At 42.1% G+C, this 14,265-nt stretch overlaps 3 protein-coding genes across 3 annotated transcripts; all 3 read right to left on the bottom strand.

Annotated features, from left to right (window-relative positions):
* Positions 1-1,518: 1,518 nt before the first annotated feature.
* On the bottom strand, positions 1,519-2,478 carry LOC134405468 (olfactory receptor 5F1-like). The gene has a single exon (XM_063136712.1). It carries the CDS (start codon positions 2,476-2,478, stop codon positions 1,519-1,521), a length of 960 nt encoding a protein of 319 aa, XP_062992782.1.
* A 2,810-nt stretch (positions 2,479-5,288) lies between these two features.
* On the bottom strand, positions 5,289-6,218 carry LOC134405467 (olfactory receptor 5AP2-like). The gene has a single exon (XM_063136711.1). The coding sequence runs from the start codon at positions 6,216-6,218 to the stop codon at positions 5,289-5,291; it is 930 nt and encodes a 309-aa protein (XP_062992781.1).
* Positions 6,219-12,035: 5,817 nt separating this feature from the next.
* LOC134407017 (olfactory receptor 5AP2-like) lies at positions 12,036-12,947 on the bottom strand. Its single transcript, XM_063138744.1, has one exon. The coding sequence runs from the start codon at positions 12,945-12,947 to the stop codon at positions 12,036-12,038; it is 912 nt and encodes a 303-aa protein (XP_062994814.1).
* Between the last annotated feature and the right edge of the window lie 1,318 nt (positions 12,948-14,265).

Here is a 14,265-nt window from a genome sequence, read left to right as displayed (position 1 = left end):
CAATCCTGAAAATGTCTGTCATGACCACATACAAAACTGCTATGGTGACCATGTGAAAAGGAGGACAGGGCTCCTGTATCTTTAAAAGTTGTATAGAAAAGGGAATTTCAACAGGTGTCATTTGTATGCAGGCAGCACCTGGTGAAATTCCATCATCACAGCAGTTAAAGCTACATGAGCCCTGCCCTCTTCTATAGAGTGATCAGTGATAAAAACAGGAACACAGTCAAATGGCAATAAAAACAACAATAAAAGCCAACAGTAAAACCAGCAGCAACAACCAGGCAATAACAACAGCAGTCACATCAAGGGAAGACAAAATTAACATAATATCTTCTCAAGGCCTTTTGAAAAGCCTGCAATGATGGAGCATGGGGGACCTCTGGTGGCAACTTGTTCCAAAGGTTTGGGGTCATCACAGAGAAGGTCCTCCCATGTGTGGTCACCCATCTCACTGCTTTCCTGAATGGGCAAATGAGAAGGGCCTGCCTTTCTGATCAATATCTGAGCAGGCTGATATGGGTGAAGCTGTTCCTTCAAGTAACTTGAGCCCAAAATATTTTAGGCTTTAGGGTCAAAACCAGAATTTTGAACTTGGCTCAGAAATGCACTGTTAACCAGTGCAGCTGGTGCAGTATAGGCATTATGTGATCGCATTGCCTCACCCCCAATAATACTCGGGTGGCCATATTCTGCACCAGCTGATGTTTCTGAACCTTAGTGAATGGCAGGCCCATGTACATCACATTACAGAAGTCCAGCCTGAATTTCACTGCTGTGTGGATAACCGTGGCAAGATCCATCCTCTCCAGATAGGGTTGCAGCTGTTGTACCAGCTCAAGCTAGTAGAATGCTCTCCTGGACACTGCAGCCACTGGGCTTCTCCAGTTAGCTTTGAGTCCAAGTGGACACTTGGGCCACAGGTAGACCTAAGGTTTATCCTGGGATCATCCAGGGTTCACCCCTGCCTGAGCACTGGATCCCCTGTGTGTCACCTAGATGAACAGGTTTGACCCCTGGAAAATCCAGGGATAAACCTTATGTCTAGCTATGGCCTTGGTCTTTTATGGGGAGTGCAACCACATCTAAGACCAGTTGTAACCTCCATCCCTGTAATGGTCCAGACAAAAAACAAACTATATAGCTGCTATTTCTACTTGAACACAATTTTGTGTTGACATCAATTGGACATTCCTTACAAATGTAAACAGTAGCTTCATAGCTGTGAGTTCTGTCAGGTTCATGATAGGGAGAGAAAGAGTCTCTACCTGCTGCAGCCCTGATCAGCACCCCTCCAACCCCCGCTCAAAAATTTCCTTCTTGCCCCTTATTTAAACATTCAATAATATCCTCACATTTCAATCAGGGAGCAGAATTAATATTTTGGCTACTGTGATTACACAAGGTAATTAGCATTGTAACTAGTTCAACCAACCAATAAATGAATTGACTGATTCTTTTGATGTTTCCTAATATAACACAATTCCCTACTGGTCTACAGTAAGTAAGCCTGAGCTTTCAGAGTGGGCAATGTGCTTTCTTTCCAAGAACATTCAGAAATGCTGTTTGCATGTCCTTGTTCTTGAAGCTGTAGATTAGAGGGTTCAGCAAAGGAGTGATGATGGTATACAATACAGAGATCAGACGGTCCTGTTCCATGGAATGACTAGAGGAGGGACGCATGTAGGTGAAGAGGGCAGTGCTGTAGAAGATGCTTACTACTGTAAGGTGGGAAGCACAGGTGGAGAATGTCTTGATCCGACCTTGAGCTGAATGGATTTTGAGCACAGATGAGACAATGAGGAAGTAGGAGAGGATGATTAAGGAGACTGTTGTGATCATGATGCTACCAGAGATGATGAAAGTCACTAATTCAGCAAGGGAGGTATCAGAGCAGGAAAGATGCAGGACAGGTGGGATGTCACAAAAGAAATGCATAATTTTATTGGAAGCACAGAAGTTCAGGGAGAAGATAAAGGCTGTATTGACAATGGCATTGAGATTTCCAATGGCCCATGAGGCTGCCTGAAGCCACCTGCGGACAGGCTGGCTCATGAGCATGGTGTAGCGCAATGGGTGGCAGATGGCAGCATAGCGGTCGTATGCCATGACGGAGAGTAGGGCACCCTCAGTGGCAGCTGTGGTTAGAAAGAAGTACATTTGGAGCACACAGCCAGCAAAGGAGATGGTCTTGTCCTCTGACAGGAGGTCCGACAACATCTTTGGCATGGTGGTGGTGATGTAGCAGATTTCAGTAAAAGACAGGTTACTCAGAAGAAAGTACATAGGAGTGTGGAGGTGCTGGTCAGCCTGTATCAAAACCATGATGGTCAGATTCCCTGTCAAAGTGAGTACATAGACAAACAGCCCCATAGCAAAGAACAGGTTCTGGAGTTTAGGATCATCTGACAGTCCCAAAAGGATGAATTCTTTCAGATTTGTTTGATTCTTTCTTTCAGTTTTGCCATTGATTTCCATCTTCAGAAGGCACCAGGACTATTCAGAGGGCTTCCATCACTGCATTAGACCTGTACATTTAGGAAGAGAGGGAAAGCATAATAAAAGGGATTGAGTATTCATAACCATCAGGTGGGGCTTAACACTGTGACATAACTACTGAGACAATTCTGAGTGACATAGGTTGCAGCTAAATAAAATTAACATTGTGAAGAGAGGTTCCATGGGTGGATTTTTCTCATGCTAAGGTTTGTATATATACAAATGACACCTGCTGAAATTCCCTTCTCTATGCAACTGTTAAAGATACAGGAGCCCTGTCCTCCTTTTCATATGGTCACCCTAGTATAAGCATGTTGTGACTTCTGCTGTATCTATCTGATCATTTCAGCTTCTTCTACACTGGTATGCCTGCTATTTCATGTGCTGTATGCACATTTACTCGTACATACAGTGAGATACTTCAACTTAATCCTGTACCAGGGATATAGTTTCAAGCTGCAGCATTTCCAATCAAGTTGATTGAAACTCATTCCAGTACCATCAACATCACAGGATCCCTTTGTGCAGTTACACATCAAGCACATTTAACACTTTCCCTGTTTCTGTTCATACACAAGGGATGTCACTGCTTAATAATAGACCAAATACTGCTCACCCCACTCCACCCAATACACATTCATGGGACATCCTTAGGGGAAGGGGGAAGAGTTTTGTGGAGGGGCAAAATCCTATGACTTGGTGTGTGTGTGTGTGTGTGTGTGTGTGTGTGTGTGTGTGTGTGTGTGTGTATGGGGGTTCTTCTTACCTTACCTTTGGTGTGGCTGAGGGTTTCCCCCTCCTCTTAACTGGAAAATAAGCTTATGTGAAGCTTAAAGATGTGGCTTGAACTTCTCCAGTACCATGGCCATATCACTAATTTAAGTAGAAAGAGTGACAAGATTCTATTGGGAAATTTCAAAAACGTGATTGATGTCATGTTATGTCATGGCTTCCCCAGGTGTTTTTCTCTCCATGGAGAAAAAGACTTGGACCCTGTAACTTTTCATTTATAGATGGGAATGAGGAAAATAGCTGAGTAAGTCATAACTTTCAGTGGAAAATGGCAGGAGGTTAAGCAGCTATTGCCACACCATACTTCCATACCTGATCTTAGCATTTCAAGACTGTTCTTCCTTTTAATATGAAACTAAACAAAGGAGTTAAGTAGGTAAAAATGATGGTCCCTTAGAAGACGCCCACCACTGTGAGGTGGGATGCACAGGTGGAGAAAGCTTTGATCTCCGTGATAATTGTGTGGCTCAACGTCATTCTACATATCTTTGGCCATCTTTATTATCAGGTTGTAGGCCTTCGTGGAGTTGAGGCACAACAGCCAATTGTATCCAGGGGAGACATGAAAAAATGTATGCTATTAGGGAGAAATAACATTTGGGAGGTAGATCAGAACTATTATTTTTAGAGTTTTCACAAAACAAATTATGCAAACATTATGGAACTAACTGAAGCAGACAAGTGATAACTATGGGCACAAGGTGATAGAAAAACAGAGATGAGGAGAAATAGTCTTCTCCTTCCTGCAACCATGAAGAGCTTTATAATTATTATTTAGAATGCACACTTCTTCAAGACTTTTGAGAATGAGTTCTGCCTCACAACCACAAAACTCAGGGGTAGCAGCAAGGTACAGAAGAGGCCCTTAAACCATTACAAGTACTCAGGCATACCCAGTTACAGATTTTTCAGTGGTGCACAGTCGGCAATGTATACTATGCTAGGATAGATGGGAGAACTGTCTCTCTTATTAGTAGTATAAGACAACTACTTACTTATATCCTCTTTACCCTTAACAGTGTGGAGAGTCCAAGGGCAAGAAATAAGGGAAGAGCTGTGTGGCAGACTAATAGGTATTGTACATCAAGGAGCTGAACAATGAGGAAGAAAGAGAAGGAAGGCTTCTCTTTACTGCTGGCTCTTTAATATTTAAAGTATTTTAAACACTTTAAAAACATTTCCTGTGGATAATAAGCTACCTACATGATAAATCACAATAGCTATACATCTCAACAGCCTTAACGTTACCGGTGCCATGGAACTGCCACTGTTGTTTTATTGCAAATGTCCAACCTTTGCATAATCTCAGTCTGGAACAGATCTTGATAAAGGTGCATCTTCTTACATGTAATGCCTATCTCAATGGCTGTTCTGCCTGTGCCTCCTCCAAGATGCAACTTTAAACTACATTGACCCAGGTGTAGTAAATACTGAGGTGTTTTCCCAAAGGATTGTCTACTACATAACAAACTGATATCAACAGATAGCGTTACTGGTTTCCCTAAGGGCAACTTAATAGACAAACAACTTGTAAAGCGAAGCGGTATAGTGATTATCTTTTCCAATGTTTTGCAGATCACAAGAAAAAGTATCTGCACTGGAATTTTCTTTAGTCTTCATTGTATGTATGTATGTATGTATTTTTGCATTTATATCCCACCTTTTTTACTCCAAGAAACCCAAGGCAGCATACATAACCCACCTCTCCATTTTATCCTCACAACAACAACCCTGTGAGGTGGGTTGGGCTGAGAGTCTGTGATGGCCCAAAGTCACCCAGTGGGTTTCCATGTTCAAGCGTAACATTTGTATTTGCTTTTCTAGTTTCATTAACAAAAAACATGAGATTCAGGGATTAATGTAATATAATTGTTTAATAGATTTGTATGTCTCGGGTCACTGGCATCAAAAGCAAAAACAAAGCTTTATATTATGTAATGTGCAATGCCTATCTAATGAAAGGGAGGGAGGGGTGGTCTTGCAAATTCAATTTGATTTTATTCCTGTTGAGTTCTTCGCATGACATTCTGGAGCGCCCCTTGCACATCCTTGTTCCTCAAACTGTAGATGATTGGATTAAGCATAGGGGTTAGGATCCCATACAGTACAGGAAATATCCGGTCCTGTTCCTGGGAGTAAGTGGAGTTGGGACGTATGTATGTGAAGATGATAGTGCCAAAATAAATGTTAACTATGGTCAGGTGAGAAGCACAGGTGGAAAATGTCTTGAGACGCCCTTCCTTGGTGCGGATCCTGAGGATAGCCAAGACAATGTAGACATAAGACACTAGGGTAACCAGAAATGAACCCATGATTACACCTCCACCCACCACAAAGGTAGCAATTTGATTGGCTTGAGTATCAGAGCAGGAGAGTTGGAATAGGGGTGGGATGTCACAGAAAAAGTGTTGGATAATGTTGTCCCAGCAGAAAGACAAACGGGACATCAAGCCAGAGTGCACAGCTGAGTTAGACAAGCCAAGAGTCCAAGCAGCTGCTGCAAGCCAGACACACACTTTGGGGCTCATGAGCACACTATAATGCAATGGATGGCAAATGGCTGCATACCGGTCATAAGCCATGACACCCAGCAGAAGGCACTCAATGCCACCAAAGGAGATGAAGAAGTACATCTGGGTGAAGCAGCCGGCCAGGGAGATGCTTTTGTCCTGAGAGAGGTAGTTCACCAGCATCTTGGGCACAGTGGAAGTTGTGTACCCAATGTCCACCACAGAGAGATTCCCCAGGAAGAAGTACATGGGATTGTGGAGCCTCTTGTCCAAGCTGATCACAAGAAGGATAAGAATGTTCCCAATGAGGGCCACCAAGTAAATGACAAGAAAGAGACCAAAGAGAATATGTTGGACCTCAGGGTTGCCCGAGAGTCCCAGGAGGACAAACCTAGTGACAGCTGTTCCATTCCTCATCGTCTGATCTGGTGGGGACTCCATCTGTGAAGGAAAATTGATGGAACATTGTTTTCAGCTATCTTTCCTGCTGAAAGAAGAGACCTGATATATCAATCTTAGCCACACAAAGACCTGCACAGGATCTTTCAAAGCACTCCCGCTCTCCATAAATGATGTATGGAAGCTCTGCAGCTGCCTTCAATTCCCTGCTGTCTCTCAGCTTCTCATTCTCTGTGTCTTTTTGCCCCCTTTTGAACCCACAGATTTATCCCTTCAACACTTCAAGAAAAATAAAATAAAATACTACCCTTCCTTCCCACAACCTCATGATGTCAGAAACATAAGATTGCCTGATCTACTGATATGATCTAGTCTTTCCACTGGGTAGATTTTTCTTTCCACCACCACCGGCTCCCGCTCCACTTATGAAAATTCTTTTTCCCCACACTATATGGCTATTGTTTTAAGAGATACCAATTTTCCTGGCATGTACTGTTTGATATTGTAACTCTGACCAATTCCTGAGTTATAGCAGAGCTCAGTCACAAAGCAAAGTGGTTGTGGAAACATGTTTGTTATCATGTACTCATTCAGTATGCAGTGGACGTAGAATTGGTTGAGAGTCTGAGGAGTATGAATTCAGCGACAGCTGTTCCAATCCACATCATCTGATGTGAGGACTCCACCTGTGAAGGAGTACTGATGGAATTTGTTGTTGTTGTTATCTTTCCTTCCAAATGGCGACCCCTGAAATATGAGTCTTTGCCACACAAAGACAAGCACAAGAGCTTTTAAAGCACTCTGCTTTCCCCGCCTTCTCTCACCTTCACCCATCTCTCCTGTTTCTTGACCTCATTTTGAACTCTCAAGCCTTCTACCCCTTTCAAAAAAAAATGTGGAAGAAAAGAGAAAAAAACCCACCTTTCTTCCATAATGTTCTGATCCCAGTTAAATAGGAAAGACCAATGTCCCATTACCCAGCAGTTTCAGAGGGAAGATATTTCTTTCCCCATCTGGCTCCAACTCCTGAAAATAATAATGAAATATTATTTTCTACCAAAAAGGATATTTTTTAACACATACCATCTTACCTGCCATTAACAGTGAGCATCATCAGATGAATATTTTATCACACACTTGCTACTGCCCACTTATGGAGGTTCATGCATCCTTTAGACGATGACGTCAACCTCCTGCGTGCCTCCTGCTCCTTCCTTCCATTCATTTTTCCATCACAAAATAGACCCCTTTAATCCAACTGTTTAAAAAACAAACAGAATGTGCCACCATTTCCTGCTGTGTGCAGGAAAAGAAGCAGAATAAAATGCCCACTGAATAGGCCGTGTGGTCATTGCTGCTTCCTCATTCTCTCCCTGTGTAAAGAGATTGTTGCTATTGCGGGACAGCAGCAGGAGGCCATAGCGATGGTAGGGAAACACGAAAACCTGTGGCCAAAGAAAGAGAATCCCCCAACTTATAGATGGTATGACAGAGGCATTAGGCTGATGCTTGTGGCACTCATCCTGCTATTTCAGCGTAGATGTTATGCTATGCGGAGACCACTACACTGTGTTTGGCTGCACACACTTAATAGGCAACTGTAATGTAAATTACCAGTTACACCAGAGATCCAAGATTTGCCAATCTTGTTACTTTTATTGTAAAGCAGAGTTTGGGCATTTTAAATTTAATCAGAGCAGTGCCACTGTGAGAGGGAGAATTTATGTTTTATTTTAATTTATTTTATGGGGAAAAGCCATAGCACAGTGGTCGAGCAAATTCTTTGTATGTAGCAAGTCTCAGTTTCAATTGCTTCTCAAATTTGGGCTGGAGATGACCCTGTCTTAAACCCTAGACATCCAGTGCTAATCAGTACTGAGTCATGTCCCAGCCTATGATAGATTGCAACAGGAACTCTACCATCATGCACACACAGGGTAAAAAGTTAGTAAGTGGGCCCCCAAATATATAATTGGCCTAAAAGTGGGTCTCAAAAGGTTGAACACTACTCATGTCAGGGTTTGGTGTCTGACGAAGAAGCTTTTCAGGGCCTTGGGCTTAAGGCTGAAGGGAGAAATATATTTCAAAGATAAAGAGCTTTGAAAAAGTAAATTAAATTTAAGTAGACGGGAGAAAGTTTCATGAAATGGGGGGGGGCATTACTCTGGCAGGTTGTTGTTTTAGAAGGCTATGTGTGGTGAATACATGGTATTTTTTGTGTGCACACTAATTCCCTCAATTCTTACATTTTTATATGCATTTTCAAAGAACTGCAGCACTGCAGTATGAATACCAAAGAACATCTGCATTCCAAGTCACACACTAATTCGGGAAGTGTGAATTTGGTAAAATATGAACTGAACAAAATTTCCCCCACCCCATGATTGTTAATTGGATATAGTCCCCCACTTAGTGGGATCATAAAATAACCACCACCACCATCACAACAACCACAACCACATTGAATCAGTCTTCAGGGGGCATTTTCAATCCATCCCCATGAAATGCTCCCCTCCAGAAGAAGGAGGAGGAGGAGGAGGAGGAGGAGGAGGAGGAGGAGGAGGTGGAGGGGATGGGTGGGCTGAGGATTTTGGCTGAGCTTTAATACTAATACATCTGTAAACTTGGAGAAAAGAAAAAGAGAGCATACAAAATGGCTGGCACCCGAGAACCCTATAACCAGTTTTATGTTTGCAAGAAAGTGTTGGGCTTGTGTTCCTCTAAGAAAGGATTGACACTATTATAACAGTAGAGAAAACTGTTGGGGCCCAGGGCACACATCCATATACCATTTTTTCAAACCATATTCAAAGTGTCATATTCTGAGCAGGATCTACACTATTGCTTTATAATGGCTTAAAATAGTATTGACAAATTTTGGGACCCATGACACATTCCACATACCATTTTCAAATTGCTTCCAAAGTGTTATATCTTGCTTGGTGTAGATCTGGCCTAAGATGGGACAGACAAACTTGTCACCCTCCAAATGTTTTGTCCTGCAACTCCTATAATCCCTCAGCTTTGGCTACACTCACTAAGGCTGACGGGATTCCTAAGCCAAAGCATCTAGAAGGCCACACATTGCCCACCCCTGCTCTAATAGAAACCTCCTATGCCACATCACTTCTTCTTCTTCTTCTTCTTCTTCTTCTTCTTCTTCTTCTTCTTCTTCTTCTTCTTCTTCTTCTTCTTCTTCTTCTTCTTCTTCTCATTATTATTATTATTATTATTATTATTATTATTATTATTATTATTATTATTAATATACCACCCCATAGCTGAAGCTATGGATGATGAGAAACTTTCAAAACCAATTTGGGATACAGCATGGTGTCCTGCTGTTCAGAAGAGGACAAAGAAGTCCTGGATGATTGGTGCACCCAAGTCTTTGAACAAGCATAAAGAAGCTGCATGAATGCTAGCCAAAACCTCTTCAGGATCAAACTAGACAAGAGGACGTCTGCCCTGTCTCAATCATTGTAGGTCTGACCCATTTCATATGAGACAAGGGCAGCAGTCCAATTCTCAGAGTAAAGGAAAGTGAGAAACAAACCTCATTCATTGCATTGCTATGACATTTTCCAGGGCCAGTTCTGAAGACATGAATGAACCGTCATTTCATATGCAGTGCCTTTTTATTTGTCATCCACCACCTTTTCTTGTTCATGACTAGCTTCACAGCAAGATGCTGTCGAGACTATTATCAACCTTAGAATATTCTTCTCTGGGACCATTGGAGAAATGTAAAGAATCCACAGAACTCATTAAGAAAGTCTCAAGTGAGAGCTGCATAAGGGGCCAAGGGAATAGTTGTAGAGGGAATCAACAGGTAATGGTATGAGAAAATGTTGTGGCCGTTGTATACATTCCACCAATTTAAGTAAAAAGAGTGTCAAGATTCTATTGGAAAGTTTCAAAAATGTGATTGATGACCAGTACAGAAATACTTAAGGTTATATTTGAAGGTCATGGCTTCCCCACATGTTTTTCTCTCCATGAGGAAACAGCTGAGTAAGTCATGACTTTCAGTGGGAAATGGCAGGAGGTTAAATACCTACTGCCACACCATACTCCCATACCTGAACTTAGCATTTCAAGACTGTTCGACCTTTTAAAATGAAACAAAACAAAGCGAAAATAGGAGAATTCTGTTCAATGGACACTTTTTTCATGTCTAATGATCTCCCACAATGAATGCTGAGTTAAAATACCCCCTTCATCCCCCCATTTTTGTGGGGCCATTGGGGCAGTCATCTTTTTTTATCCAATGATTTCCCTGGAAATGATGGATGAAATGATCTAGAGCCAATCTTCATGGCAACAGAATGAGAACAACTTTCTGTTCCTTCTGGTTTTTCATGAAAGGTATCCATGTGTTTCAAGTCCATTTTTCTTTCTGACACGTTCACCCATAAATCCATTCTGCTAATCCACATTCATCTGGGGGAGAAAGTTTCTTAAAAAAAATCTCTGCGTGAAAACTCAGATTTGCAGACATATTTTAAAGTACATCTTCTCGTCAAATACATATTTCTACACTCTGGCCGTATTCAGAAGACACCTTAAACCATGGCTTTAACCACGGTGAATAATGGCAAAAAGCCTTATTCACAATGGTTAAAGCCATGGTTTAAGGTGTCTTCTGAACAGCACATCTGACTAGTAACTGCCCTATGCCTCAACCAGATCACAACAGGTATGCTGGTTTCAATTCAGAGGAATAGGACACACTGGAGCTGAACTCCATGGAAGCCACATTTAAGGAGGGGAAAGATGGACTAAAGCAACTCTATGAAAATGTGCCTTTTGAGAAAGAAGCTGCATCAAAGTGCTCTTCCCTCTGCACTAAATCACGAGTGTAGATTGACATCTTGTCATTGGCTGCTTTATTGTTTTCCTCCATCTTCTGGATTAGAACTTCATTATTTCTCTCTATCATTTCTACAAGCTTGGCCAGCATGTCTCCCTGTGCTGTTTTTGGCCCTGTGCCATTAAACTTGCCTGGACGATTAAATCCAGTCTTCTCCACCATTTTATCCCCTTCTTCCATAACTTGTGTGTTTGTTACTGAATCATCATGGGTAATTCCTTCTTCTTTTATTAATCTGGCCACTGTTTTGTCAGAAGGGTGAGTTTTAGTTCTGGTCCAAAGTGGTTTCCCATTATTATTATTATTATTATTATTATTATTATTATTATTATTATTATTATTTTGGCATTTAGGTTCCTATGCTTCAGATTGCTCAATTGCTCTTTCCTTCTGCTCCCCTCCTCCACCTCCTTCTCACCACCAAAGATTTATTTCCAGAGCGAGTTAATTTATATCCTCTCTGTACTTATCCATAGCTTTTATTTATGAGCTTTCAGAGAAGGATTTTGCAGATCACAAGAAAAAGTATCTGCATTGGAATTTTCTTTAGTCTTCATTGTATGTATGTATGTATGTATGTATGTATGCATTTTTGCATTTATATCCCACCTTTTTTACTCCAAGGAATCCAAGGCAGCATACATAATCCTCCTCTCCATTTTATCCTCACAACAACAACCCTGTGAGGTGGGTTGGGCTGAGAGTCTGTGACGGCCCAAAGTCACCCAGTGGGTTTCCATGTTCAAGTGTAACATTTGAATTGGCTTTTCTTTTTTCATTAATAAAAACATGAGATTCAGGGATTAATGTAATATAATTGTTTAATAGGTTTGTATGTCTCCGGTCATTAGCATCCAAAGCAAAAACAAAGCTTTATGTTATGTAATGTGCAATGCCTATCTAATGAAAGGGAGGGAGGGAGGTCTTGCAAATTCAATTTGATTTTATTCCTGTTGAGTTCTTCACATGACATTCCGGAGTGCCCCTTGCACATCCTTGTTCCTTAAGCTGTAGATGATTGGATTAAGCATAGGGGTTAGGATACCATAAAATACAGGAAATATCCGGTCCTGTTCCTGGGAGTAAGTGGAGTTGGGACGTATGTATGTGAAGATGCTTGTGCCAAAATAAATGTTAACTATGGTCAGGTGAGAAGCACAGGTGGAAAATGTCTTGAGACGCCCTTCCTTGGTGCGGATCCTGAGGATGGCCAAGACAATGTAGACATAAGACACTAGGATAACCAGAAATGAACCCATGATTACACCTCCACCCACCACAAAGGTAGCAATTTGATTGGCTTGAGTATCAGAGCAGGAGAGTTGGAATAGGGGTGGGATGTCACAGAAAAAGTGTTGGATAATGTTGTCCCAGCAGAAAGACAAACGGGACATCAAGCCAGAGTGCACAGCTGAGTTAGACAAGCCAAGAGTCCAAGCAGCTGCTGCAAGCCAGACACACACTTTGGGGCTCATGAGCACACTATAATGCAATGGATGGCAAATGGCTGCATACCGGTCATAAGCCATGACACCCAGCAGAAGGCACTCAATGCCACCAAAGGAGATGAAGAAGTACATCTGGGTGAAGCAGCCGGCCAGGGAGATGCTTTTGTCCTGAGAGAGGTAGTTCACCAGCATCTTGGGCACAGTGGAAGTTGTGTACCCAATGTCCACCACAGAGAGATTCCCCAGGAAGAAGTACATGGGATTGTGGAGCCTCTTGTCCAAGCTGATCACAAGAAGGATAAGAATGTTCCCAATGAGGGCCACCAAGTAAATGACAAGAAAGAGACCAAAGAGAATATGTTGGACCTCAGGGTTGCCCGAGAGTCCCAGGAGGACAAACCCAGTGACAGCTGTTCCATTCCTCATCGTCTGATCTGGTGGGGACTCCATCTGTGAAGGAAAATTGATGGAACATTGTTTTCAGCTATCTTTCCTGCTGAAAGAAGAGACTTGATATATCAATCTTAGCCACACAAAGACCTGCACAGGATCTTTCAAAGCACTCCCGCTCTCCATAAATGATGTATGGAAGCTCTGCAGCTGCCTTCAATTCCCTGCTGTCTCTCAGCTTCCCATTCTCTGTGTCTTTTTGCCCTCTTTTGAACTCTCAGACCTATCCCTTCAACACTGCAAGAAAAATAAAATAAAATACTACCCTTCCTTCCCACAACCTCATGATGTCGGAAACATAAGATTGCCTTATCTAGTCCTATGATCCAGTCTTTCCACTGGGTAGATTTTTCTTCCCACCACCAGCAGCTCCAGCTCCACTTATGAAAATTCAAAATTTACCCCTTTTAATCCATCTCTTTTTTTAAAAAAAAACACCAAACAGAATGTGCCACAATTTCCTGCTGTGTGCAGGAATAGCAGCACAATAAAATGCCCACTGAATAGGCCATGTGTTCATTGCTTCTTCCTCATTCTCTCCCTTTGTAAAGAGATTGTCCTTTCTGTGGGATTGCAGCAGGAGGCCATAGTGATGGTAGGGAAACATGAAAATCCACCTGTCTGATGACGCTCAGTAATATATTATAACCAGGACAATTACTGAATTACTGTACGGCTCAGTGCTTGTGTGAACAATGAACATGTCCATTTTCAGATATTCTCATGGTCATTTGGTATGGCTGGATGTGTGCCAGTGCTTACAAACTAGAACACCATATACTAGGCAAGTGGTTGCAGCTATTGCACCCACCATGCTATTGGAATTGAGTCAGGAGAAACCTCTTCACAAGACCTGTGACCAAAGTCAGAGGATTAGGATGCCCCCCACCATTTATTTATTTATTAATTTATTATTGCATTTATATTCCGCCTTTTTTCCTCCAAGGAACCCAAGGTGGCGTACATAATCCTCCTTGTCCTCTCCATTTTATCCTCACAACAACAACCCTGTGAGGTGGGTTGGGTTAAGAGTGTGTGACTGGCCCAAAGTCACCCAGTGGGTTTCCATGGCTGAGTGGGGACTAGAACCTGGATTTCCTGACTCCCAGTCTAATACTCTAGCTACTACACCACACTGGCTTCCAGTGAGTTATAAGTGGTATGACAGAGGCGTTAGGCTGCTGATTATGGCACGCATACTCATCCTGCTATTTCAGTGCAGATGTTATTCATCTCAGTTCAATTCTTAATCAGATTCATGCAGTTCGCACTTTACACAGATGTGGATGCTATC

Source organism: Elgaria multicarinata, chromosome 11 (assembly GCF_023053635.1).
Source record: "Elgaria multicarinata webbii isolate HBS135686 ecotype San Diego chromosome 11, rElgMul1.1.pri, whole genome shotgun sequence".
Classification (NCBI taxonomy): domain Eukaryota; kingdom Metazoa; phylum Chordata; class Lepidosauria; order Squamata; family Anguidae; genus Elgaria; species Elgaria multicarinata.
The sequence above is the reverse complement of the archived record's forward strand: the minus strand, read 5'-3'. Positions and strand labels throughout refer to the sequence as shown.

Excerpts from the sequence above, each read along its gene's own strand:
- LOC134407017 (XM_063138744.1), bottom strand. The coding sequence starts at position 12,947 with ATGAGGAATGGAACAGCTGTCACTGGGTTTGTCCTCCTGGGACTCTCG.
- LOC134405468 (XM_063136712.1), bottom strand. The coding sequence starts at position 2,478 with ATGGAAATCAATGGCAAAACTGAAAGAAAGAATCAAACAAATCTGAAA.
- LOC134405467 (XM_063136711.1), bottom strand. The coding sequence starts at position 6,218 with ATGAGGAATGGAACAGCTGTCACTAGGTTTGTCCTCCTGGGACTCTCG.